The sequence below is a fragment of the Trachurus trachurus genome (genome assembly GCF_905171665.1).
Source record: "Trachurus trachurus genome assembly, chromosome: 8".
In the NCBI taxonomy this organism is placed as follows: Eukaryota; Metazoa; Chordata; class Actinopteri; order Carangiformes; family Carangidae; genus Trachurus; species Trachurus trachurus.
In genome coordinates, this window is record NC_139905.1 from 2,351,484 (window position 1) to 2,377,678 (window position 26,195).

General features: G+C 44.1%; 1 protein-coding gene across 1 annotated transcript; it reads left to right on the forward strand.

Moving 5' to 3' along the window:
* Positions 1-9,532: 9,532 nt before the first annotated feature.
* Positions 9,533-22,314, forward strand: LOC310989784 (NLR family CARD domain-containing protein 3-like; the record flags this gene model as incomplete). Its single annotated transcript, XM_083976933.1, has 9 exons — positions 9,533-9,659; positions 11,442-11,716; positions 11,897-13,458; positions 13,679-13,852; positions 17,109-17,285; positions 20,367-20,543; positions 21,228-21,401; positions 21,854-22,027; positions 22,305-22,314. 9 exons carry the CDS (start codon positions 9,533-9,535, stop codon positions 22,312-22,314), a joined length of 2,850 nt encoding a protein of 949 aa, XP_083833059.1.
* Positions 22,315-26,195: the final 3,881 nt, after the last annotated feature.

Below are 26,195 nucleotides of genomic sequence, written 5' to 3' on the forward strand. Positions count from 1 at the left end.
TTGAATTTAATTTCCCCTTGACTTTCCCCTTAACTGCTGAATCTGAAGCTAACATCAGTAATGTTCAGTGTTTCTGGTTTCATTTAATTTGTTTATTGAACAGGGACAGTGCACATTAATCAACATGTCAGTTACCATCTATGTAAAAGTGTCAGAGTTAACCACAGTGGCTAATTTTCATCTGTTGTCCCTGGGGCAGGTTGGGGAGGTTTCCCTCTCAGACTGACTGAAGTCCTGAAGATGAGTGTTAATGTGGAGGAAGAGGAGGACGGACCAGAGCCTCCAGGACCCTCCTGCTGGTCTGTGAAGAGTGACCGGTCCAAAGATGATCCTCCAGACTTCAGTCCTGAACCTGAACCTGGACCTTCAGACTCCCGGTAAGAGACCTGCTCCAGCCTCTTTACCAGTGTTGAGTGTGTTGAGGTCCTGCAGCTCATAGTGACTGTGTGTCAACAGGAACTGGTTCTTGTGGTTGATCAGTGTCTTCATACTAACTGCTCAGGTCTTCATGTTTCTTCTGAACTGATCTGATGAAAGAACATCTGGACTTGTTCCTCCTCCATGTTCTTCCTGCAGCTGATCAACATGAGCTTTAAAGACGTGGCTCATTCCAGGTGGTTTGGTGAACGTTGATGAGCTGGTTTCTAATAGGGGTTGCACGACTTCAGATTTTTTAAAGTCGACTTTAATGTTATGAAAGTCGAGTCGACGTCGACTAGTCGCTGATGACATCATTCATATTTTTCCCATCATAACTAAAATCACAGGAGGAGGGAAAAGCTCTGCAACAATCTGTATTCACTGACTGACAGCTCACGCACAGAAATGACGCCACAGAACAGCAGCTTTATAAACAACAAGCTGTAAATCAGTTTGTTTTTTTGTAACATACACTCCTATAGCTACAAGTGCAAAAGATAATAGGCTACTGTAGCTACCGGTACTGTCCGTTAAACAATTAGGGAGGAAACGACACAGGCCTCGTCACCATCACAGTCCTGCTCACTCACAGTTTCACTCACAGTTTTTTTTCCTGGTTGGTTGTTGCTGTTGTTGGTGGTTGTTGTTGTTGTGCGCGACGTAAAGCTGTCGATATGAGCGGAGTTTTTTTTTTTTTTTAATTGCCGGCAGCGCGGACACACTGCCCGCGGAAGCGCAGCGCCTCACAGGCGCTTGGCGTCTCACAGGCAGCAGCTTCTCCTGCTCTCTCTCTCCGCGCCGGTCAAACATCGACCCGTCTGTAGGCTGCTCGGTTTTCCACACACACACAGGTCTGTCTCTAGCGCTGTATGGATGGATGTGTGTCGTGTGCAGACGCAACTGATAAATATTTATAGACGGACAAGCAAACTAATCATCATTTATTTTATTTTGAAAATTGACCGGATTCTCTCGCCTTTTCTGACTTCCTGTCTGGTACGAGATCGTTCTATGCAGCTTGACGGCGCTCGTATTTTTTTCATTCAGCGCACTCAGCTGTTGTTTCAAGCCGCTACTCTTGTAGCCTACTGTTACATGATCAGCGACTAGTCGACGTCAAGCTCAAAACGTCATTGTGGAGCAGTAAAGTCGACTAGTCGATTAGTCGACTAGTCTGTGCAACCCCTAGTTTCTAACAGAGTTTACAGCAGTTTGCAGGATCATTTTACAGCCTGAATGATGAGTTTCACATGTCAGAGCTTCACTGAGCAGCAGCTTCTGGATTTGTTCACAGAGATGATGTCTAATGGGTCAGGAAACAAGATGCTTCAGTGAAGGGACTAAATGCAGTCTCCATAAGCTTCAACTGGTTCAAAACTCCGCTGCACGTGTCATCACCAAAACCCCTTCTTCCCACCATATCACACCCATCCTACAGCAGCTTCACTGGCTCCCGGTCCCACTACGAATCCAATTCAAAATCCTTCTGTACACCTTCAAAGCTATCCACAACCTCGCCCCTCCATACTTGTCTGATCTTCTCCATGTTGCCACTCCAGCACGCTCCCTCAGATCTTCCTCCTCTCTCCACCTCACTGTCCCCCCTGCTCTCCTCAGCACCATGGGGAGCAGAGCTTTCAGTCGCTCTGCTCCCCAACTCTGGAATTCTTTACCATCTCACATCCGTAACATTGACTCTCTCCCTCTTTTCAAAACAAAAATCAAAACCCACCTGTTTAAAATTGCTTATCCACCCCACCACCCCTCACCCTAACTTTTCCCTTTTATTCTGCACAGTTTTATTTATTTGTTCTTTTCAGTATTCATTCTTACTGATGTGTTTAATGTTGTTTATTCTGTGCTTTTTAATGTTGTTTATTCTGTGCTCTTGTGTTTTGCTATTGTTTATTGATGATTTATTCTGTGTTTTGGTGCTTGATGATTTTAACTGCTGTAAAGTGTCCTTGAGTGGCGTGAAAGGCGCTTTCTAAATAAAATGTATTATTATTATTATTATTATTATTAGGGCCACGGGCAATCGCACCGGGCACTGGTCCCAACAGCTATGAAATAGCTGCAGGGACCAGTGCCCGGGCGAAGCCCGGGCACTACTGTTATTGTGTGGATTTTTTCCTAGTTAGTGTGACTGCTGAGCAGTCACACTATTGTTCTTCTGTTTGGCCATTTTCTTCCGCCTTTTTACGGTCTTCTTCTAGTCCTTCATACTTTGTGCTATTTCAACAATTCATATATCAAAACGTGCAGCTTTTTCTGGACTTTATTGGCATTACTTTTCTCTTTTTAACTCTTTATACTTTTTAAAATATTTAACTTTTCCTGATTTTTTTCAGCTTTATAATGTGTGTGTATTGCGTCTAACGAGCAGAGCTAGAGTGGTGTCAGAGTGGATAGAGGCAAAAAAACATTCTAGAGTTTTTCTGGCTAAACTGTCAGCACGGCCACAAATTAAACTCTAGACAAATTATTTTCTCCAGTTTTGTAGCCACACTTGTCTTCTGGCTAAAATTCTGGTCAAAAATGCAAAGAGACTTAGATAATAATTTTAAATATTTTTTAAATGCAGCCAGGGAGCTCTCTGCTCTCATTCAGCTCAATGTATTTTTTTCACAGCAGCAGGAGAAGGAGCTCAACTTTGTAACTTGCTGTTAAGTGCTTTTTAATTCATTTTAATTCACCAAAAAATAGTCACAGGTCACAAAAAAGTCCTCTCCTTACTTGGTGTGGCTAATTTATACTAATTTCTCTTTATTTTAAGAATCATTGAAAAATCTCACATTCATCAAAGTCTCAACCTCTCTTCATCTCAACTCCACTGTAGTGTAGGGGGTAGGGTGGCTGCTTCCCAACCCCAAGGTCACTGGTTCGAATCCAAGGGAAGAACTCTTGTTATGTTATGTTGAATTCTGCTCTCCTCCCCCGCCTTCAATTGGTTACAGGTGTTTGTTATCTCCTTGATTACTCATACCAGTTTGCAGCACATCATCACATTACAATGAATGACAACAGTCTTGAAAGCAGTGTGCTCTCTGTAGCCGAGTGGCAGTGTAAAGGTTTAGTGATCATATGGCCATGGGTTCGATTCCTGCCTCAGTCATTTCACATCATTGCTTGACTTTTGATTCCAATTATTCAGCTGTCATTGGACAGTCTTTGATTCCTCATAGTATAAAGCTCATTGTAACTCAGGTTCTCTGTGGCCATATGGTTAGTGTGTTAGGTGTTGTGCTATTTCAACAATTCATATATCAAAACGTGCAGCTTTTTTTTTTTTTAACTTTATCGGCATTACTTTTCTCTTTTTAACTATTTATACTTTTTAAAATATTTAACTTTTTCTGCCACGATTCCTTACTTTTTTTTTTAAGCAGAAGCCAGTGATCCTCTTATCAAAGGTTTTCTTTACCCCTCATATGCTGTCTCTGTCTGTAGCCTAGTGGTTAGCTTGCTGGTCTGGAGACCTGAAGGTTGCTGGTTCAAGTCTTGCCTCAACAACAATTATAGTGAATTATTTTCCCAGTTGTCCTCTGTTGACTTCTGATAACTTGCTTCATGTTGAAACTGCTGCTCTCAGCCTGAAATTCACAGAAATTTTCATTCTAAGTCATTCAAGCTTGACTCTCAAGCTTTCTTGGTGTTAACTGTGTGTGCACCGTGGCCTAGAGGCAGAGTGGAAGTCTAATGACCATGAGGTTGTGGGTTCGATTCCGACCTTGGTAAAAAATTTGTATGGTGATCACTGCTTGCACTATTTGCTAATTCTGCAACAGCGTTCAGTTGCTATCAGCAGTCACACCATTTCCATTCTTGGAAATGCTTTTTCTAGTTATTTTTCCACTTCCGGCCGACTTTCGGTTCGCTACTAGTCCTGCAACTCGAAGAGTTGCAGGCCAAATTATATATCAAAATGTGCGTCCTGATCGGGATCGGTGTGCTATTACTTTTCTCAACAGTGTACGAATGTTTCGCGACGTAAGTCGCGAAAAACTGCGCAAAATTTTAGCATTGAACTCAATGGGACGGGCGAAAAAAAAAGAGCGAAAAGGACCAATCATCGGAGTTTAACAAACGTCTACTGCTCAGGCATACTTTCACCTAGAGACACCATTTAAACTTTAAACAGTAGACACAAGTCTTGTGTATTGGTGTATTACTCCACGTTTTGATAGGTCATATAGTTTTTGATCAATCCCTGATCAATGACCATGATCATTTTTGGAGAAATTATGAGATTATAATGGGTGTGTATTGGACGGAATGTTCGTGTCAGAGCGCGTGACATCGTCGGTTAGAGTGGGAGAGATGCCAGAAAAACTCCAGATTTTTTCTCTTTCCAAACTCGGCCCGGCCACAATTTACACTCTACACACATAATTTTTTCAGAATTTGTAAGACAAACTTGTTATCTCTCTTATCATCTGCTCAAAATATCAGAGAGACTTACAGAATTTAAACTCGGAGCCTCTAAGTGCGGCCACGTCTGTCTCTGCTCCTCATTGACTCCAATACAAATATTTTCTGAGAGAAGCAGAACGGCCTGATGTTTTAAAACTGCCAGCGTCGCCAAAATATTTACTGTAGAAACACCAAATCGTACCAAAATTTTCAGTAAGTCCTTAGAGCAACGTTGATCTGTGTTTTGTTCTGATAGGAGCTACCGTTTTGTCATGCTAAGCCTAAATGTGAGACCGGTGCAGAGGCAGAAAATGGCTCATTTTCTCCACGTTTCTGTCTGTCTCAGCCTGCGGGGGCCCCTATCGCTGTGGTAACCACCTCGAGTTGCCGTGGTAATGTCTGATCCTCAGGCCAGAGCTCGTTAACTTCATAAACAATCCACCTGGCGCTCGTTTAAATGTTTATAAACAGAGACACAGCTAAATCAGACTGACACAGGATGCAGCTACTAACTAACTATGTGTCAAGTCAGTCACACACACACACACACACACACACACACACAGAGACTCTAGAGCCAGCTTCATGTGATTACAGTTACACACACATCAACACACACAGGTAACATACAAATGCGCGCGGAAGCGCGCACTCCTCTCCCACACTCTAACACACACAGGTAACTTCATGTGACACACACACACACACTCACACACACACACACACACACACACACACACACACACACACACACACACACACACACACACACACAGTTAACCTAATGTGGTTACAGCTCCTCCATATCAGTGCTTATAGAAAGATGATCATGTGTCTGTCTGATCAGCTCTGTCTTGACCTTAAGATCGTGGGTTTGATTCCCATGTTGACAGAGATGGCACAACCCGCAGTAGCTCCCGTGGCCCATTCAAAATTTCCCGAGAGGAAATTTTCTAGTTGCACTTATTGTAACGGTATTCAGTATCTTTGATCCTTCTGTAGCCTGACCAGGGACAAAGACCATTAGCTGCAGCTAGACGTCTTGTATGCATCACATTTTCATTCTTTGTGGCAATGTTGTGTATGTATCGTCCCTGCTAAATAAACATTAAAATAAATAAAAAATAAAACACACACACACAGATGTAAACAAACATTTACACACAGTGACCTGGATCAGACTCAGAGTGAGACGTCTTCTCTCCCTGAACGTCTGTGTCGACATGTTGGAGACTGAATAAAGTTTGATGCTGAACTCAGAGTGTGACAGACAGTGGTGATGATGATGCGTTCGCTGGTCACAGGTTTATACGTCATGTTTTAGAAATATTCAAACAGAACAAGTCGATTTTTTATTTTTATTTTTTTTAAGTTGAAGCTTTAAAGCAGTTCAAGTTTCAAACAAACATCCAACTTCTGTCCAGAACAAGTTGAGTTCACATAAACATCTTTAAATGTGGAGACGAGGGTTAATTAATTAGGGCCACAGGTCGCACCGAGCACTGTTGTCATTGTGTGGATTTTTTTAATACTTAATATTATTATTTTTCATCTTCCGGACAAATTTCGATTCACTACTACAAATTATATATAAAAACATGCGGTTTCGGCATTGCTGTGCTATGTCTTTTCTCAACAGAATTAGGGCTGCCCCCGACCAAAGATTTTGTTGGTCGACCAGTAGTCGTCACTTATGGCGATTAGTCGACTAATCGACCCCCCACCTTGAGGGGAAAAAAAAAAAAAAAAAATTAATCTTTTTTTTTTTTTTGCCCGCGGTCAGGTTGAGAATTAATTAATTAATGCTCGTGACTCCGGCCGTGTTGGGTCCGAGATTCAACAACAAGCCGGTCGGGTTTCACCGTTATTACCGGCAGAATGCCCGTTTATCACCAATAAACACAGTAGATGAGGAGGGTAAAAAGTTACTGAGCTCAGGCTGTGTGACGGGGGTGCGGGGGTGGGGGTCCGCGGCGTGGAGCGGTGCGGGCATAGACATAATGTCTATGGGTGCGGGTCTCTGACTGCAGCGGGGACCATCATGGATCCGCTCCGTGACACTGAGACTGACCGCCGGTGAGCGCTGTGGGACGGGACTGGGGCTCAGACAGCACCGCTAATGGTGACAGCGGTGATACGAGAGAGACGGCCGTGCAGTGTAAAAAAAAAAGAAAAAAAGTGTCACGTCACGACTTCCTGTATCTGGCCCTTCAAAATAAAAGCCCCATAACCTTTCCTATACAGTTCAGTCATTGATGTTGGCTTAATTTTGACAAGACACGGCTCCAAATGTTTTTTTTTTTTCTCCTGCGACCAATCGACCAATGAAATTTTGGTCTGCTAATGATTTTTTGGTCGACCAGTGCTTGGTCGACTATTTGGGGGCAGCCCTAAACAGAATACGTATTTTTTGCGACGTAAATTGCGAAAAACTGCGCAAAATTTTGCATTGAAGTCAATGGGACTGGTGGAGAAAAAAGCGCAAAAAAGACCAATCATTGGAGTTTAACAAACGTCTACTGCTCAGGCATACTTTCACCTAGAGACTTCATTTAAACTTTAAACAGTAGACACAAGTCTTGTGTATTGTCGTATTACTCCACGTTTTGATAGGTCATATAGTTTTTGATCAATCCCTGTTCAATGACCATGATCATTTTGGGAGAAATTATGAGATTATAATGGGTGTGTATTGCACGGAATGTTCGTGTCAGAGTGCGTGACATCATCGGTCAGAGTGGGAGAAGTTGTCTGAAATCGTCTGAAACTTTTCTCTTTCCACACTCCTCCCGGCCACAATTTACACTCTACACACATGATTTTTTCAGAATTTGTAGACAAACTTGTTCTGTCTCTCACCATGTGCTCAACATATCAGAGAGACTCACAGAATTTGAATTATCAGCCTCTGAGTGCGGCCACGTCTGTCTCTGCTCCCTTAACTTTAAGTGGTTACAGCTCGTCAGTATCAGAGCTCAGTGAAAGGCCGCCACAGACAGACCTGGCTGCCCAGAGACCAGCGCCTCTGTCAGCTCTGTCCACATAGACAGGTGGAGACAGAGCAGCACTTCCTGCTGCACTGTGACGCATACACACACATCAGGACACAGACATACACTAACATCACACTAACAACACCAAACTTCACCCAACTCTCAGACCAGGACAAATTCTGTCATTTGTTAGGAGAACAAAGAGCCACTGCTCTAGAAGCAGCAGCAGCAGTTTGTTCATTATTATCATCTTTATTATTATATTATCCGTTTATTTATTTATATTGTATGTGTTATTTTACCATTTTTGTAATGCTTTGGCAATATTGTAATGACAGTCATGCCAATAAAGCTTGTGAAATTGAAATTGAAAGAGATCTGTCTTGACCTGAAGATCGTGGGTTTGATTCCCATGTTGACAGAGATGGAATGCCCGGCAGTAGCCCCCCCGTGGTCCTATCAAAATTTCCCAGAGGAATTTTTCTAGTTATTATTATTATTATCATTATAAATGGAGTCAGTGAAGGTTGAAGCCTGAGTCAGAGAGAAACTAGGAACCAGATCCATCAGACAGATCAGAGATGTGGAGCTGAGACTGTGACATGTTGTTGATCCAGAAATGTCTTGACAGGAGGAAGAGGAGTGGTGTCTCTGACGTCCTGAAGGATCATGGACAAAGACCCAGAACCAGAGGTGAGCTGCAGACAGCCAATCAGAGCAGCTGTGGACAAAGTGAGTCTGAACATCTGTCTGCTGATGTGGTCATTAGTGAAACCAGGACCTGTTGTTTTCTCCAGAGTCATTGTTCCATCACACAGCACTGACATTTAAGATGATGATTCAAACTAGGGCTTGGCGATATGGCAAAAAACGTTATCACGATATGTTTTTCCATATTGATCGATTCTCGATATCGTCTCGATATGTATTTTTTGCTGACGCTGCCAGTTCAAGCAGCATCCTGACTAGGGATGTATATCGTTAGGATTTTATCGATACCGATACCCATACCGATACTCCTTATCGGTACTGATACTTATCGATACTCTTATCGATACTACAACATGTAATTTAGTGTAAAAAATAATGATGCTAAAAGATTCAACCTTTTTTTTTTGTTTTGTTTTTTATTAGGGGGGCAGCAACCAGCATAAAAAATTGACAGCAGAGAAGAACACCTCCTTTAAACCCTGAGCAAGTCAACAGTTAACCTGCAGAAGCTGCAGTTAATCTATCATCATGATAAAATAGGATCTCCTTCTATGGATCTTGATGAATATTTAGCTTTTTTACTCTTAAAGTTGTATTGCTCTGACTCACAGCTCACGTCAGCTCAGGTGATCTGCAGGTTGTTTTCACTTCATTGCTACGACGCTGCACCCCGTGTATGTGTGTGTGTGTCTGTGTACAGCGCTGACACACACACGCTGCATCCACAGCAGCCGGTCCATGTTCTTCACGCCGTAGACCAGTCAATTTATGAGACGTGTTACCGCAGAATAAACGACACAAGCAGCTCAGTGTTTCCTTTCTTACCGGTGTGACACCAGGTGGCTCTGACTGCACTCTGCTCCTCTCACCAGCAGACATGAAGCTGCTGGAGCCTCTGTCTCCTCACTGACCTGCTGCTCTACTGGACACTCAACCCTCCGCCTCCGACATGAATTAAAGTACTTTGCTGGGTCTCGGTGCGAGGCTTCAAACACATGACGACCCGACACAGGCGAACGGACCGGGCCGGACTCGTTCGCTCCACACGCATCGTCAGGCCGTGTGTCGGCGCGGCGGCGCGGAGAGACGCCGCTGAGACTCGCCGCGGCTCGCCCGGTCCAAGTGCTGATTAGGGCGGCAGGGATCAGCTGCGGTGACCGCCGTGTAGCAGTTCTGTTGCGCTGACGGACCGGTGGAAATTGGGGGGTGACAAGCTGCTGTGGCGGCGGTGTCATTATTACGTGACGCTTAGGGAGACGTTCAAAAAGTACCGATAAGAGTACCGTTAGTCCAGAATCTTAACGGTACTCTGGTACCGACGCAATTATGGACCGGTACCAAAAAGTACCGGTCCACGGTATACATCCCTAATCCTGACTGAATCCTGAAGAAACCAGAGAATGTGTTCAGTTTGGGAAGATGACATGAGTTCACTTTAATGTTCATTAAGGGTGGAACAGTTCAATAATCCACAGTTTGATTTGATTTACATTGTTGTTGTTGTTGTTTTCTGTTGTCTTTTTTCTACCATACATCAGCTCTAAAATGTGTCAATCACGAGGCTTTAGTCTTTCTAGTTATTTGAACAGGTTGTAGACAAATATTTAGCTATTTAGCTACTCTGACAACAGGCTTTATGCTGAGCCCCACTACTACTTGAACTTAAGGCTTTGATGAATCCAGGTGTGTCTGACTCTGACCTCAGTAGTCACAACAATGGTCAGACACACCTGGATTCATCAGTTTGTCCAATAATGTAAGACAGGAAGGAAAGGAGCCTGTTTGAGCTCAGGAAGTAGTGGAGCTGTGCATAAAGCCTATTTATTGATCTGACTCGGTAACCACGAGCGCAGTTCACGTAAACTCAGGTGATCTGCAGGTTGTTGTTTCACTTCACCGCTCCGATGCGACGCTCCGTGTGTGTGTGCGCGCGGCGCTGACAGAGAGAGAGGGAGGGAGGGAGAGAGATTGTCGGTGAATACTGTGAGTGGCGTTGACTCTGCGCGCACTGTCCGTGGACTTTTGCGGTTTCATAGGCAAGCATACAGTGTCACATTTGAAACAGATCGAGTCTGCGTGGTCATAAAAATTGAGCTTTGCGCGGAAGGGACCGGCGGCTGCCCGCTTTGGGTCCTCGTCTGCCTCGAGTGCGTGCGGACATCCACGGAGTCAAATACGCCGGAGTATGTGGGGGCCTGAGCATAGCGCATGTTCTTCACACTGTATACATGAGCAAACATGAGACATGTTACCGCAGAATAAACGTCACAAGCAGCTCCGTGTTTCCTCCACTTTGTGGCCGTGGTAGGCTATCATCAGGTTGCTCTGACTCCACACTGACAGGCTTCTTTAGCCGGGACAGACGAACTGACGCTCCACACGTTCACAATCGCTTAAGTTGCCATCGGCTCCACCTCCACTCGTTTCCTCCCTCTTTTACAACTTTCACTTTATCACAGCTTGGGATCAATAAAGTCTATCTATCTATCTATCTATCTATCTATCTATCTATCTATCTATCTATCTATCTATCTATCTATCTATCTATCTATCTATCTATCTATCTATCCATCTATCTATCCATCTTATCCTTCCTCCCTTTAGCTGCAGCAGCTCAAACAAGCTCTGCATGCTCAGGACAGGAGACGGAGTATTAGACGGAAGTGTGGCCGGCTGCTGTCGCGCATATTTACTTTCATGTGATATCGAGGAATAGGGCCATAGCTTATTATCGAAATCGATCAAAGATTTATCGCGATCCCGTATCGAGATCGTTATATCGCCCAGCCCTAATTCAAACCTTCTCTTTGTTGTCTGTAGTTTTTCTGTAGCTGATGAAAATAATCTGATCAGATTGTCAGACTCTCTGTCTTCAGTCTGACTCTGTCTCTTCTCTCTCAGCAGATCGTGGTCTGCAGGAGGTTTTAGATCAACATAAGATCAGTCTGAGGAGCAGATGTGAACGAGTGACTGAAGGAACTGAGGCAACAGGAAGTGGAACAGGAAGTGGAACCCTCCTCAACAGCATCTACACTGAGCTCTACATCACAGAGGGACAGAGTGAAGAGGTTAATACCCAACATGAGGTGAGACAGCTGGAGACAACGTCCAAGAAGAAGACCCTCCATGACACGCCAATCAAGTGCAACGACATCTTTAAAGACTCACCTGTCCAACAGAGAGAGGACGTCTCTACGGTCTCACCTGTCCAACAGAGAGAGGACGTCTCTACGGTCTCACCTGTCCAACAGAGAGAGGACGTCTCTACGGTCTCACCTGTCCAACAGAGAGAGGACGTCTCTACGGTCTCACCTGTGCAACAGAGAGACAAAGTCTCTACAGTCTCACCTGTCCAACAGAGACCCATCAGAGTGGTTCTGACCAACGGCGTCGCTGGCGTTGGAAAAACCTTCTCGGTGCAGAAGTTCACTCTGGACTGGGCCGAGGGCTTGGAGAACCAAGATGTCAGTCTGCTGGTTCTGCTTTCGTTCAGGGAGCTGAACCTGATCAGAGATCAGCGGTTGAGTCTTCTCAGGCTGCTCCATGTTTTCCATCCAACATTACAGAAGGTCACAGCAGAGCAGCTGGCTGTCTGTAAACTTCTCTTCATCTTTGACGGCCTGGATGAAAGCCGACTGTCACTGGACTTCAACAACAGGGAGGTTGTGTCTGATGTCACACAGACGTCATCAGTCAACGTGCTGCTGACAAACCTCATCCAGGGGAATCTGCTTCCCTCGGCTCTGGTCTGGATCACCTCCAGACCTGCAGCAGCCAATCAGATCCCTCCTACATGTGTTGACAGGGTAACAGAGGTCCGAGGCTTCACTGACGCCCAGATGGAGGAGTACTTCAGGAGGAGGTCCAGTGATGAAGATCTGTCCAGAAGAATCATCTCACACATCAAGACGTCCAGGAGCCTCCACATCATGTGTCAAGTCCCAGTCTTCTGCTGGATCAGTGCTACAGTTCTGGAGCACATGTTGACCACAGACCAGAGAGGAGAGCTGCCCAAGACCACGACGGACCTGTTCTCACACTTCCTGCTGGTCCAGACAAAGAGGAAGAAGAACAAGTACGGTGAAGGACATGAGACGAGTCCACAGGAGCTGACGGAGGCCGACAGGGAAGTTCTTCTGAAGCTGGGGAGGCTGGCGTTTGAACAGCTGGAGGAAGGAAACATCATGTTCTACCAAGAAGACCTGGAGCAGTGTGGTCTGGATGTCACAGAGGCCTTGGTGAACTCAGGACTCTGTACTGAGATCTTCAAAAGAGAGAGTGTGATCTTCCAGAAAACAGTTTACTGCTTTGTTCATCTGAGTGTTCAGGAGTTTCTGGCTGCAGTCTACATGTTCCACTGTTTCACCAACAGGAACACACAGGTCCTGGAGAACTTCCTGTGGATACAACATGATGATTTAACCCTGGATGTCTTCCTGCAGAGAGCCATGCAGAAATCCCTCAGCAGTAGAAACGGTCACCTGGACCTGTTTGTTCGCTTCCTTCATGGCCTCTCTCTGGAGTCCAACCAGAGGCTGTTAGGAGGTCTGCTGGGTCAGACAGACAACAGTCCAGAAACCATCCAGAGAGCCATCAACAACCTCAAGGAGATGAAGAGTGATGGCAGTGTTGACAGTTATTACAGGGAGGACAGAGATAAAATCTCTCCTGACAGAAGCATCAACATCTTCCACTGTCTGACGGAGATGAAGGACCAGTCAGTTCATCAGGAGATCCAACAGTTCCTGGAGTCAGAGAACAGATCACATAAGTACCTCTCTGAGATCCAGTGTTCAGCTCTGGCCTACATGCTGCAGATGTCAGAGCAGGTTCTGGACGAGTTGAACCTGAAGAAGTACAACACATCAGATCAGGGACGACGGAGACTGATCCCAGCTGTGAGGAACTGCAGGAAGGCTGAGTGAGTCCAGACACGATCAATAACACCATCAATTAGTTCTACACACACACACACACACACAGATGATGAGGATTATTGTTTCATGTCCAACACAAAGAGAGAAGATGAACTGAACCAGAGTGTGAAGAGCACATGTTGATCACATGATGACATGTTGTGTGTGTTTAGTACAAATTGTCTGATTTTACTCTCACACATTTTGTTTCTTCTCTAATCACAGACTTGTTGAGTGTGACCTCTCAGAGATTCACTGTGAAGTCGTTGCCTCAGCTCTGAAGTCCAGCCCCTCCCACCTGACACACCTGAACCTGAGAGGAAACAACCTGGATGATTCATCAGTGGAGCTTCTGTGTGCTGGACTGGAGAGTCCAAACTGTAGACTGGAGACTCTGGGGTGAGTTCACTGACTGGAGCTGTTGTAGTTGTTTGAAGCTTCAGCTTCTCATTGGTTCATACATGTCAGGATTTGTGTGTGAGGATTTTTCTCAAGAAGCTGAAGAGAGAAAACAGTTGAGATGAGTCCAGAGAGAAGAAGGTGAGAGCAGTCGTAGTGTTTGTGATTCAGAGCAGCAGAGAACGACCTCAGCTTCTACAACTGTTGTTTTCAACTCAGACACTTGTTGTTGAACCAACGTGCAGCACTGATCTGAGAGCAGATGTTGAGTTGTGGTCAGAAACACAGCAGCTGGTGGATGTTGTGGAGCTGACAGAACCATGGGAGGAAGCATGAGAGGAAGCAGCTGAGATCCACAGAGCTGGCAGCAGAGGCAGAGGAGGCTGGAAAGCTGCGCTCCAGTGGAGGCTGGCTGTAGGGAGCTGTTGGCAGCTAAAGTCTGCTCCCTGGTAGCTCAACTGGCTGGGAGAGGCTGGAGTGTGAAGCAGGAAGTGAAGAGCACGGCACACACTGCAGCCACTTCCTGTCAATGACTGTGAATGCTGAGAATCAAGGTGAGACCGGTGAGAGCAGAGCTGCTAGTGTTGGTCTTGTTGCTGCTGACATGAAGCAGCTGCAGAGGCTCAGCTGGTTTGTTTGGAGGCTCACCAAGATGGGCTGAAGGTTGTTGCTTCATGTGGCGGCTCAGGCTCAGAGTGTTGACTCAGTGCTTGGCTGAGGGCAGGAGTCAGAAGCAGCTCAAAGTGACAGCTGAGCTTCTTGAACGTGGGCTTGTGTGAGCTGTTGAACACAGTCAGTGTGTTAGCAGAGCAGAGCAGCAGCACAGAAGCTGAGTGATGAGCTGCTGTGGACGGGCTCGCCACAAACAACCTGCTTCACACACTTTCAAAACGCCCACAGAGAAAAGCTGACCACGTCGTTCTGAAGATTGTCACAACTTGATGTTGCTGTCAAACAGCCCTGAACTCTGGAGCCGTGTTTGTCGGCCATTGAAGCGGCGTATCGCTACGCACACGCGCACTATGACGCACACTGTATTAGGGTTGCCACGATTAGTCGACTAGTCACGACTACGTCGACAACTAATTTAATAGTCGATGAGTCGTTTTTTTTTTTTACTTTGTTTTTCTCTCAAAACTGCTGCGGCACCTTCCACACACGCACCCGCCGCTGCAGCCGGCCACCACACACATGCACTCACTCACTCAAGGTGAGTTAGTACAGGTGTCCTCTCTTTTCTCTCTCTACCTGTCTTGTCCCTCATCAAGCGGCACCGGTGTAAACCTCCCCCCCCCGCCCCCCACCCCCCGCTGCCGCCACCACCGCTCCTCTCTCTCTCTCTCTCTCTGTCATTTTAAATGAGAAGCGGTACTAGGAGCGGTACCGCCGCTCCATCGTTTTAAGTCACGGGCTGAAAATCAGCCGTTCGTCATTTAATAATAAAATCGCGGACTTATATTGGAACGAAACAGCGTCTGGTCACAGCGTCCTCGTCACGTAATGAGCGCTCATCTTAACGAGGAAGTCTTCTCTCCCGGAGTAAATCTACGTCAATATTTTCCTGTAGCTTCTCATCACAGTCCGCACCTTGCAGAGTTTGAGCTGCATCTCAGTTTCACTTGTTTTCATTTAACAGTTTCACACAGAACTTTCTGTTGAGTCTTTCCATGTTTCTCCCTCTGTGACTGTAAAAAGGGACATTTACATTTTTACAAGACGATTGTCTTATTAACTATTCGATTTTTTTAACAGAACGACTAGCCTATTATTTACACTGAGCACAAGTTATATTTGAATGATAGGCCTACCAACACTTTATTATTGTGAATAATTCCTTAGTTTCAGGTGTCTACCTCATTTTATTTAAATGTAGCTCCCAGAGACAAATGAAGGAAATAAAAACCTATAAAACCTTTAAGTATTTATTTTGGTGTTGTTTAGGCCGGTGCCTTATCCTTATTTTACTCAGCTGTTTGCACTTTATGCTACAGTTAAAGCTGCATATTTCTTTAAAAGTTTAATGAACTATCATCTTAATTGTCTTTATTTTTAGTTAGCATATACCTTAAACACTTCAAGCTGAAAGCTAATGATGGTTATATGAGAGCAGCTGCATGCTGGTGTGATAAGCTGTATGTTTTACATTCAATTTACGTATGATCCGATTAGTCGACTAATCGAAAAAAAATAGTCGGTGACTAGTCGACTATCAAAATAATCGTTTGTGGCAGCCCTACACTGTATGAGTGCAGATGAGCTGTTGGAGTGAGAAGGAGCTCAGTGACAGAGTCTCTGAGAAATGTGGCTGCACAACATGAGTTTGTATGGATGGAGCCACAGGTGGAGCTGACAGGTGAAGAGGCGGAGTCACTGCGTCTGTGTTGAAGCAGCAGCAGCTTCTCATGAATATTAATGAGCTGTTTTCTCTCTGTCACTCAGTACGTTTACATGCAGAGCTTAATCGAGCTAGGCTCAAAATTCGATTTTGGCGTCAAGTCGGACTTCTGTTCTTGTCTCAATATACATGCAACTGAGAAAACCGAATAACTGACGGGGTCCGCCCCCTCATGCGGCGTCACCCGTTGTTTCAGCCCCTGTCCTGTTGACTTCTCTGTCACCTCGTAAAAAAACTGGATATAAACAATTTAGTAAGCTTAATAATAAATTCTCAACTGCAGTTCCCGACCAGCCGCGCCAGTCTGGGCTGGATGCGCGCTGAGAATAGGATACGGGCTTCCTTTTTCCTCTCTCTCTCTCTCTTTCTCTCTCTCTTGCTGGTCGCGCTGTGTGAAATGCATTGACTCGGCGCTGATGTTGGGTTTTTTTCTTTACTTGGCCGGGTGCGGGCGGCTTCTCTGCTCCACTTGGTGCCGTCTCTATGGTTGTGGAGCATGCGCACATGCATTGTCCAGTTATACTCCGACTAAGGTGTATACATGACGGAGAAAATCGAATTCCAATCGCATTATCTGGGTGTCTTAATCGGAGTTCTCAACTCCGATTTCAGTCGGACTAAGGTGTTTACATGCACTTCAGTTGTCCAGTTATAGTCGGATTAAGGCAATAATTCGGTTTTTTCAAGTGTCATGTAAACGTACTGACTGTTTAACCTGCTTCCTGTTGCTTCAGCTGTTGGACTTTGATTTTCTAAACTTGTTCTTTCTGAAGCTTCTTCAGCTCTGAACAGATGATGAGACACTGAACGCTGTCAACAAGGAGCTTTGTCCTCAACTCACTTCTTTGATTCTTTATTCAGATTGTGGGGCTGCAGTTTGTCAGAGATCAGCTGTTCTTCTCTGGGCTCAGCTCTGAAGTCCAACCCCTCCCACCTGAGACACCTGGAGCTGGGCTGGAACATGAACCTGCAGGATTCAGGAGTGAAGGATCTGAGTGGTTTTCTGGAGAGTCCAGACTGTCGACTGGAGACTCTGAGGTCAGTTCACTGACTGTTGTATCTGATCCACCTACAGTGGATTAAAGTGAATTTGTAAAAATATACTTTCTTCTGAAAACATTGAATAGAAATAGATTATTTTCTGTGTCTCTATATTTAGATTTTAATGCATCTTGAGCAGGACATGTCCTAGAAACAAAAAACTCTTCTTCTAAATAATCTGTGACAAATGATGTAAAATGAGTCCAGAAACACAGAGTTGTATTAATTCCTCATTTGAGTCCAGATTTATTTTCCTGTTTATTCAGATTTTTATCAAAAATCAAAGTTACATCACTTGACACTGGGTTTCATCACGTCATTGACCCCTGTGCTGTTTAACCCTGATAGGAGTTGATCAATAAAGTTATTAATAGAGGTGATCTCCAATAGTCGACTATTCAACAATTTGATTCAGAGAGCTCTGATTGGACGATCAACCTCACTGTCGAATCGTCACAAAATGTGGTTATGAAGAAAAGATTGTACAGTGGGTACTAGTTTAATTTGGACAATTTCACGCGAGATTCAAGCATGAGTCATGGGAGAGTCACACGGATTTTTTGTAGAGGAGTAATTGTGTTTTCACCAGAAGCTGCAATGTGCCCAAACAACCGCCAGGTGGCATCTGTGAGCAGCAGGACGCCTCCATAAGACAGCAGCACAGAGCAGTGAACACGAGAAATGCAATATAATAATAATAATAATACAGCATAGTTTTTCAATGAGAAAAATGTGACAACAGTTTTTTTTCATTAGTGTAAAAAGTTTAACGATGTCCGCGACATCTGCACGGTCGGTCCGTGTGTCTGTCTCACGTGCGTTACGTCTGACCCGCTCTCAGTAGAAGCTGCAGCGACTGTTGTTGCTGCTCCAGGTAGCGCTAAACATCAACAACAACAGCTGCTTGGAAGAAAAACATTTTACTGACCCCAGCTGAGGCGCTGATTGGTCATGAAAAAAGCGAGTTTCGCTTTTCGTCGCGCTGTTTGCATCCTTGCTGTTAACAAAATCAGCAGCGTAGCGGTCTCTCTGTCCATTCACTCTCTAGCTCTCTCGACCACAGCTGTAAATGAAGTACCTATGGCCTATGAACAGCGCCACTCTCCATTGCAGCTACGTTGTGGTCAAACGTGGAATTATCGCAAAATCTTTTGAGCTGCATCTCAGTACGATGCTTCCACCTAGTGGTTACAGTGTGACCTACAGGGAAACGTCCAAATGAAACTAGTACCCACTGTACCACTGTGAATATATAGGGGAGCTTCCTGCTGCTGAACATCTGGTTTTACATAGAATTTATCTGTTTTCTTATAAAATAGTAGAGATGGTTTAGATACAAACATCACAGTGAGTGATCGAGCACCGGAGAACCGTCTCTCTCTGTCTCTTTCTCTGAATTCAGAAAGTTCTATTTACAATATTAAACTTAAGGGATGCATTCTCTGTCTATTGTGCAGCACCTACACACACACACACACACACACACACACACACACACAGCAACAACACCAACAACACCATGGTGCTGTGACCATAGGTGGCCTTACCTATGTTTCAACCATTTCAATTGAAACAGGCCCCAGCCACCAAGTGAAAGATAATTCATCACCTCGGTTTAAAAAAAACACACACACACACACACACACAGGCCTACATCCACCACACACACAAACAGCTCTGTCCACCGTGCGGTCACACACTCGACCCCAGATCCGCTCTACAACCACTGATGCGCGTGTCATGCCACACCGCGACGGTACTAATCACTCCTAATTAATAATACGGCAGGAAATATCAATAACAACGTAGGCTTGCCTTTGAAAACGGCCCGCAAACTATCAATAGACCTTCGTTTTCCTTCTCCCAGTATTATTCCTTTTTATGTCCTTTTGTTTTTCCTGCTTTCCTCCTGACGTGCGCCCAGTTGCGTAACCTGATGATTGACGTCTGTCAATCACTTTCCTCCTCTTTTCTTTTTTTCCTCGGGTTAAAATGCCTCCAAACATGCGATCTATGAGTACGTCCTAACTTAACAGAGAAATAAAACACAGCGAGAGCACAACTAAAATGTGATATTATTGGCAGCTTATTTACAGATTGTAATAATGGAGGAGACAGCTGTCTGTCTGCTGCTCCAGCACCGCAGCACCTGTAGACGTCTGTCTGTCCGCATGTCTCGTCCTTTCCTTGTCCGTGGTCGTGGTGCTGAAATAACTCGGAGCACTTTGCTCTCTTTACTTTTGTTGCCAATTTAAATTCAGAATATTATTATAAAGCCTGTAGTTCTTGATTGTGTTAAGATTCCTGTTCATGTTTTTTTCTTTTTTGATGAAAACCAACTTCAGTCCTCGTTTTTTCTGCTAAGTCCTGGTTTCTTGCCCTGGTAGTGATTTTAACACTTAATGTGTTGTGCGTACCTGGGATGCATGGATAGTGCGTTTACTGTATCCTTTCAGGGTTTAAAGCATCAGCGACACACGGGCTCATAACTGGCAAATCATTTTATGTTTAGCAGGGTAGGGCCTCATATGAAATATTGAAACGGGCCCCCAGATGTCTAAGGCCGCCACTGGCTATGACCCTCGACCCCTGACCGGTCTGAACCAGCACTGATGCTCATATCTTGTCCTCACAACGAGACTCTACGTTTTCATTCTCCACACACACTCGTTGATTCACAGCACACACTCGTTAATTCACAGCACACACTCGTACTCGTCATCGCTGCACCGTCCCTGAAAGAGAGATGATGATGTCATCGTAGCCTAATGAGTGAGATCAGGAAAAGGACGGATGGAGAATGTCCTGTTATCTGATGCCAGCTGAAGAATTAGTTTATTCAGCTGTTTTAACTCTTTTCTCCAGAAAAAGACGTGAATGAGATCATGAATTAATGACGGAAAAAACAACATGATTCTACGATTAGTCGACTATGGGCAAAATCTGACCAATCAGATTCAACTATGAAAATCCTTAGTGGAGGACACGCCTAGTTATTAATAAAAAATAATAATAACAGAGAATCATCATCTGATCAGTGATCAATGAATTAATCTTCTTCTTTTATTCTTTATTCAGATTGATGGGCTGCAGTTTGTCAGACATCAGCTGTTCTTCTCTGGTCTCAGCTCTGAAGTCCAACCCCTCCCACCTGAGACACCTGCACCTGAGCTACAACAACAACCTGCAGGATTCAGGAGTGAAGGATCTGAGTGGTTTTCTGGAGAGTCCAGACTGTAGAGTGGAGACTCTGAGGTCAGTTCACTGACTGTTGTATCTGATCCACCTACAGTGGATTAAAGTGAACTTATAAAAACATACTTTCTTCTGAAAACATTAAATTGAAATAGATTATTTTCTGTGTTTCTATATTTAGATTTTAATGCACCTTGAGCAGGACATGTCCTAGAAACAAAAAACTCTTCTTCTAAATAATCTGTGACAAATGATGTAAAATGAGTCCAGAAACACAGAGTTGTATTAATTCCTCATTTGAGTCTAGATTTATTTTCCTGTTTATTCAGATTTTTATCAAAAATCAAAGTTACAAGATACGAGTTGATCAAAAAAGTTATTGATAATAATAATAACAACAGAGAGGAAGAAAAATACAAAGTTAGTGACATGAAATGGTACAAATATAAATCTGTCTAAAAGAATCAGAATCTCTAAATCAGAGAGTTGTAGTCAGTGTTTAGTCCAACAGGTATTGATCAGATATTGATTGTATATTGACAGACTGATCTGAGGTCAGCAGCAGCTGATGAATCTGTGCTGACATGTGGATGATGTGTGTAGAAGGCCACACGATGAAGATCCACAATAACACAAGGACAAAGTCCCTCTATTGATTATTGATCAGGACACGTCTGATTATTGATCAGGACACATCTGATCAGTTATCAATGAATTAATCTTCTTCTTTTATTCTTTATTCAGATTAAGGGGCTGCAGGTTGTCAGACATCAGCTGTTCTTCTCTGGGCTCAGCTCTGAAGTCCAACCCCTCCCACCTGAGACACCTGAACCTGAGTGAGAACAACCTGCAGGATTCAGGAGTGAAGGATCTGAGTGGTTTTCTGGAGAGTCCAGACTGTAGACTGGAGACTCTGGAGTGAGTTCACTGACTGTTACTGTTGTAGATCTTAGATCTTTGATCCACAACTGAACCTGATTGATCTTCACTCAGAACTTGAATCATTGACTTTGATTGAATTGATTAATGACATTTGAAATAGTGGTTGTTGAATATTTGCAGTTGTTGTGTGAGAATGATTCTTCAGTTTCAGCTCATTTCACTCAGTGGTCATGAATAATGTCTGTTCACTTCAGTTCAACCTTCACACACACTCGTATTTCTCTCAGTCAGACGACTCATGTTTTCTAGAAACTCTGGAGAAAATGTCCAGTATCAGCTCATCAACTCACTTCATCTCTATCACAACAATGTGCACAAGATCCTCACAACTCATGTTTGGACAAAGACACTGAAATTCACCTGTTGAAGAAAAAACTCTTCTTTCTGATCATCAATTAATTAATCTTCTTCTTTTATTCTTTATTCAGATTGGACAGCTGCAGGTTGTCAGAGATCAGCTGTTCTTCTCTGGTCTCAGCTCTGAAGTCCAACCCCTCCCACCTGAGAGAACTGGACCTGAGTGGAAACAACCTGAAGTCTTCAGACGTGAAGGATCTGTTTGATCTAGTGAAGAGTCCAGACTGTAGACTGGAGACTGTGAGGTCAGTAGGGGGGCGGAGTCAGTCTGTGCTGCTTTCACCACTATTGGACTAAAGTCAGTGAGACAATAACAGAGACAACAGTCAGCCAATCAGAGCAGAGAGAGAGTCAACAGTCAGCCAATCAGAGCAGAGAGAGACGACAGTCAGCCAATCAGAGCAGAGAGAGAGAGACAACAGTCAGCCAATCAGAGCAGAGAGAGACAACAGTCAGCCAATCAGAGCAGAGAAGAGAGACGATCACTGATCCATCACCTCTGTCCTCTGCTTCTCTTCTCAGCTGGGACTAAAGTCCTGGACCTCCTGAACTGATCTGAGAGCAGCTCCACTGTCTCTCTCAGAGTCCAGTCCACCATTCTCCCTGTGTGTTCTGGACCTGACAGAGATCATCACTGTCTCTGGACTCATCTGATCCTCTACACACTCTCTGCTCCTCCTCCTCCTCTTCCTCCTCCTCCTCCTCCTCTTCCTCCTCCTCCTCCTCTCTCTTCCTCCTCCTCCTTCTCCTCCTCCTCCTCCTCCTCCTCCTGTTTCCTTCCTCATCCATTCTGATTAATCAGCTCAATCTTGTGGTGTGGTGAAGAACTGCAGCTCATTTCCACATTATTCAGTGTTCCTTTACCATGATGGAGTTTCAGATCAGGTTGCTATGACGACAGTTAACATATTAATGTGAGGCGGTTAACCTGTTTGACTGTTTGTCCCTTACAGGACACTGTAATACACAGATTTACCAGCTGCTTAGGACGCCACGTTGTTTTAGTCTTTGGCCAACAAGTAAACACTATTTATTTTTATATTATGATCAATGAATCAATGTATATTTGATATTACCTTTGCTTTTTACACTTTTACACTTACTTTTACTTTACTTTACTTTACTTGTGTGTCCAACCCTCCTGTAACTATGTAAATGTACTTATTCTGTTATCTACCGGTCCTTTGTCTTCAGTGTTGGGTATAGTTACTTTGGAAAGTAGTTAGTTAGGTTACAACGTTACCATCAATTAAAAGTAATCAGTTACGTTACTGCGTTACCTATGAATAAACGCGTTAGAGTACTCATGCGTTACTAAAAATGAAAAGCCTTTTGCAGCGCCTCGCACATGCTGCAACTTAACTGACAGACACACAGCCTCTTTTAAATGCACCGAGTCCTGACAATGAATAACATCAGTCATCCAATCAAATTAGCTCCTACAGAATAACATTAACAGGAAAGACAGTCAAATATGCCACGTAGCGGGTTCTTTTTTTGGGGGGGGATTCAGTAGTTGCCGTGAATCCCTCTCAGCGGCTTCATGCTCGATCTGTTTGAACTTGAACGGGGGACTCACGTGTGGAGAGGAGGGAGGCTGGCGAGACGTGAACTTCCTGCCTTGTGTGTAATAAAAGTTAAAAATGTGATTAAATGTACTGGTATGACACTGCTGCTACGGCAGCTATGGAGTAGATATCCGGGGCTCGACCGGGAGAGAACTGAGCTGCCGCTCCCCGAGAGGGAGCTGCTGAAAGCGGGCAAGCACTGAGAGCCGGCCCGGTCCTTTTCGCTGGCGAATTGAAACACACACACACGTAGGTCAGCATCACAGCGCTGCACCTCGGCTGACACATCCGCAGGTTGCACAGTAGTCTAGCCGTTAGAGATGCGCGGATAGGCAATTATTTCATCCGCAACCGCATCACAAAAGTCATCATCCACCCGCCATCCACCCGAACCAACGTTTTTTCAAAACCACACCCGCCCGCCATCCGCCCGTTGTTGTAGGCCAACATCTAATATGGATGAGGGTGGTCTGGCCTGATGAGTTTCACTTCTACCGCGCGCTGCTGTCATGCAGAGCGCGCCTCTCTCTCTCTCTCTCTCTCTCTCTCTCTCTCTCTCTCTCTCTCTCTCTCTCTCTCTCTCTCTCTCTCTAACGGGAACAGAGCGCTATGCGGAGATGAACGGAACGAGCCAAAAGCCGAAAATCTATTCCTGACGTCCGCGGTCGATATAAAGTCGATAGGTTTCATTCATCCACGTTTTGACAGACAACACAAACAGCCAGTGATATTGAGTTGCGCCGCACCGACAGCCATGTGGCTCAGCAGCCAGGTGACGCACACAGCACAACAACACAGCGCAGCAACATGTGCAGGCTGCTGCAGCAGTGCACGTCAAAGGGACACCGCCGAAAATAAAATGAATATGATGCACGTAGTTTTGAAATTGTTTTTGCGCATGCTTTCATCCATAAAATGACCAAAACTGAATACTATAAGCGGATTTCTTCATAACTATAACTAATTATTTAAACAGCATTTGTATAGAAATGATTCCGTCCCAAGCCTTTTGATATTAGCGTTTGATTAGGCTACTATAGCCTATCCGTGATCACTATAAGCTGTTTCCACTGTATTGTCATTTCCATGAAGAAAGTGTTGACTGTTGCCAATGCCCTCAGATCAGGAGTGCGTTCCTCACAAAATGAATAAGGTGTTGCCATCTCTCATGCACAGACACCAGTGGGCAATTACTGCAGTGCCTGATGAAAATTTGACTGTTTCAAAGAGTGCTGCTCGTTTTTCGTATGTGGGTAACAATATTTAACTATGTATATATTTTTCCTAATTGGTTCAACCGCCACCCGCCCGAATCTAATTAAAATATATTTTTTCGTCATGTCACCCGCCCGACCCGCGGTTTATCCGCGGACTCCGCGGTTGTGTCCGCAAACCGCGCATCTCTACTAGCCGTAGCCTACTGTCTGACAAAAAGCAGGCTGCAGTCGGGATTTTCCTTTCCTTATCCGGCGAAAAGTAACGGATTACTTTAAAAAAAAAAAAAACTAAGTTACTGATTGCTCATCGCCCGAAACTAACGCGTTACGTTACGCGTTACACGAAAAAAGTAATTAGAGTACTCTAACGCGTTACTTTGTAGCGTTACTTTGTAACGCGTTACCCACAACACTGTTTGTCTTGGGGTCATCCCTATGTTCCCACAGCCCTATGTTCCCACAGCCTTATGTTCCCACATTTCTAACTTTTGTTGTCACTGAAAATTAGGCCCTATGTTCCCACACCCCTTTGGTCCCACCATTGGTTGTGTTTAGGCAATGAATAAAAGAGTTGGTTAAGTTTAGTAAAAAGACCCGGTAGAGGCTAGACAGGCCAGATAGATAGAGCCCAAATAGGTAGAGAGTCCAGTGGGAACATAGGGCCTAATTTTGAGAAAAATCTTAGAATTGTGGGAACATAGGGCTGTGGGAACATAGGGCTGTGGGAACATAAGGCTGTGGGAACATAGGCATGGACCCTTTGTCTTTATGGGCTTTTTTATGTTAATTGTTGTATTTTTTTGGGGACTATGGATGTAATTTAGCAAAAAATCCGGTGTATATACAGTGGGTATTCTAGTACTCACTGTCCATTAATATGCATTGTCCCAACTAAACAAACAAATAAAGTAAGGTAAGTAAATATTTACCTTTGCTTTTTACACTTTCACACTTAGGCTATGTAAATTCAAAATCTCACTATATCTTATTATTGTCTTTTTTGCTCTAATGTGAGTCTAAAAGTCAGGTCTGGTCTCCATCTATTACATGTGAATATCATTTTCAACCTTGGCTAACGGCATATTGTAATAAATTTAAAAAAAAACAAATCAAATCTCATGGTTGTTGTGATTTCATCAGTCTGGTTTTGTTGTTTAATCAATCTCTTACAGAAAACCCACATGAACTTTAACATGTGATTCTTCGCATGTGAAAAATTTTGCACATGGGAAACATGTGGTTTTGGCCCAATTTTATGTGAATCACATGTGAACTCCCATGTGAACCCATTTTCTACATGTGGTTTGACACATGTGATCACATGTAGAGCATGTGTAAAAAAAATTTAAAATGATTCACATAAAATTGCCAAAACCACATGTTCCCCATGTGCAAAATATTTCACATATATGTGAAGTTCATGTGGTTGTTTATAGTTCAACAAATAAATCTGTGAGGTCGTTAGATGAGTGATTCACTTCAATGTTTAATTAGTATTTATAATATATCTCAATAGGCCTTTTATTGAAAATTGTTTTATTAGCTATCTTAAACATTTAGCCTAAGTGCCACAAATATGCAACAAAAGAAGAAAAAAAGGAAAAGAAAAGGCTGTAGGTCAGGATGGA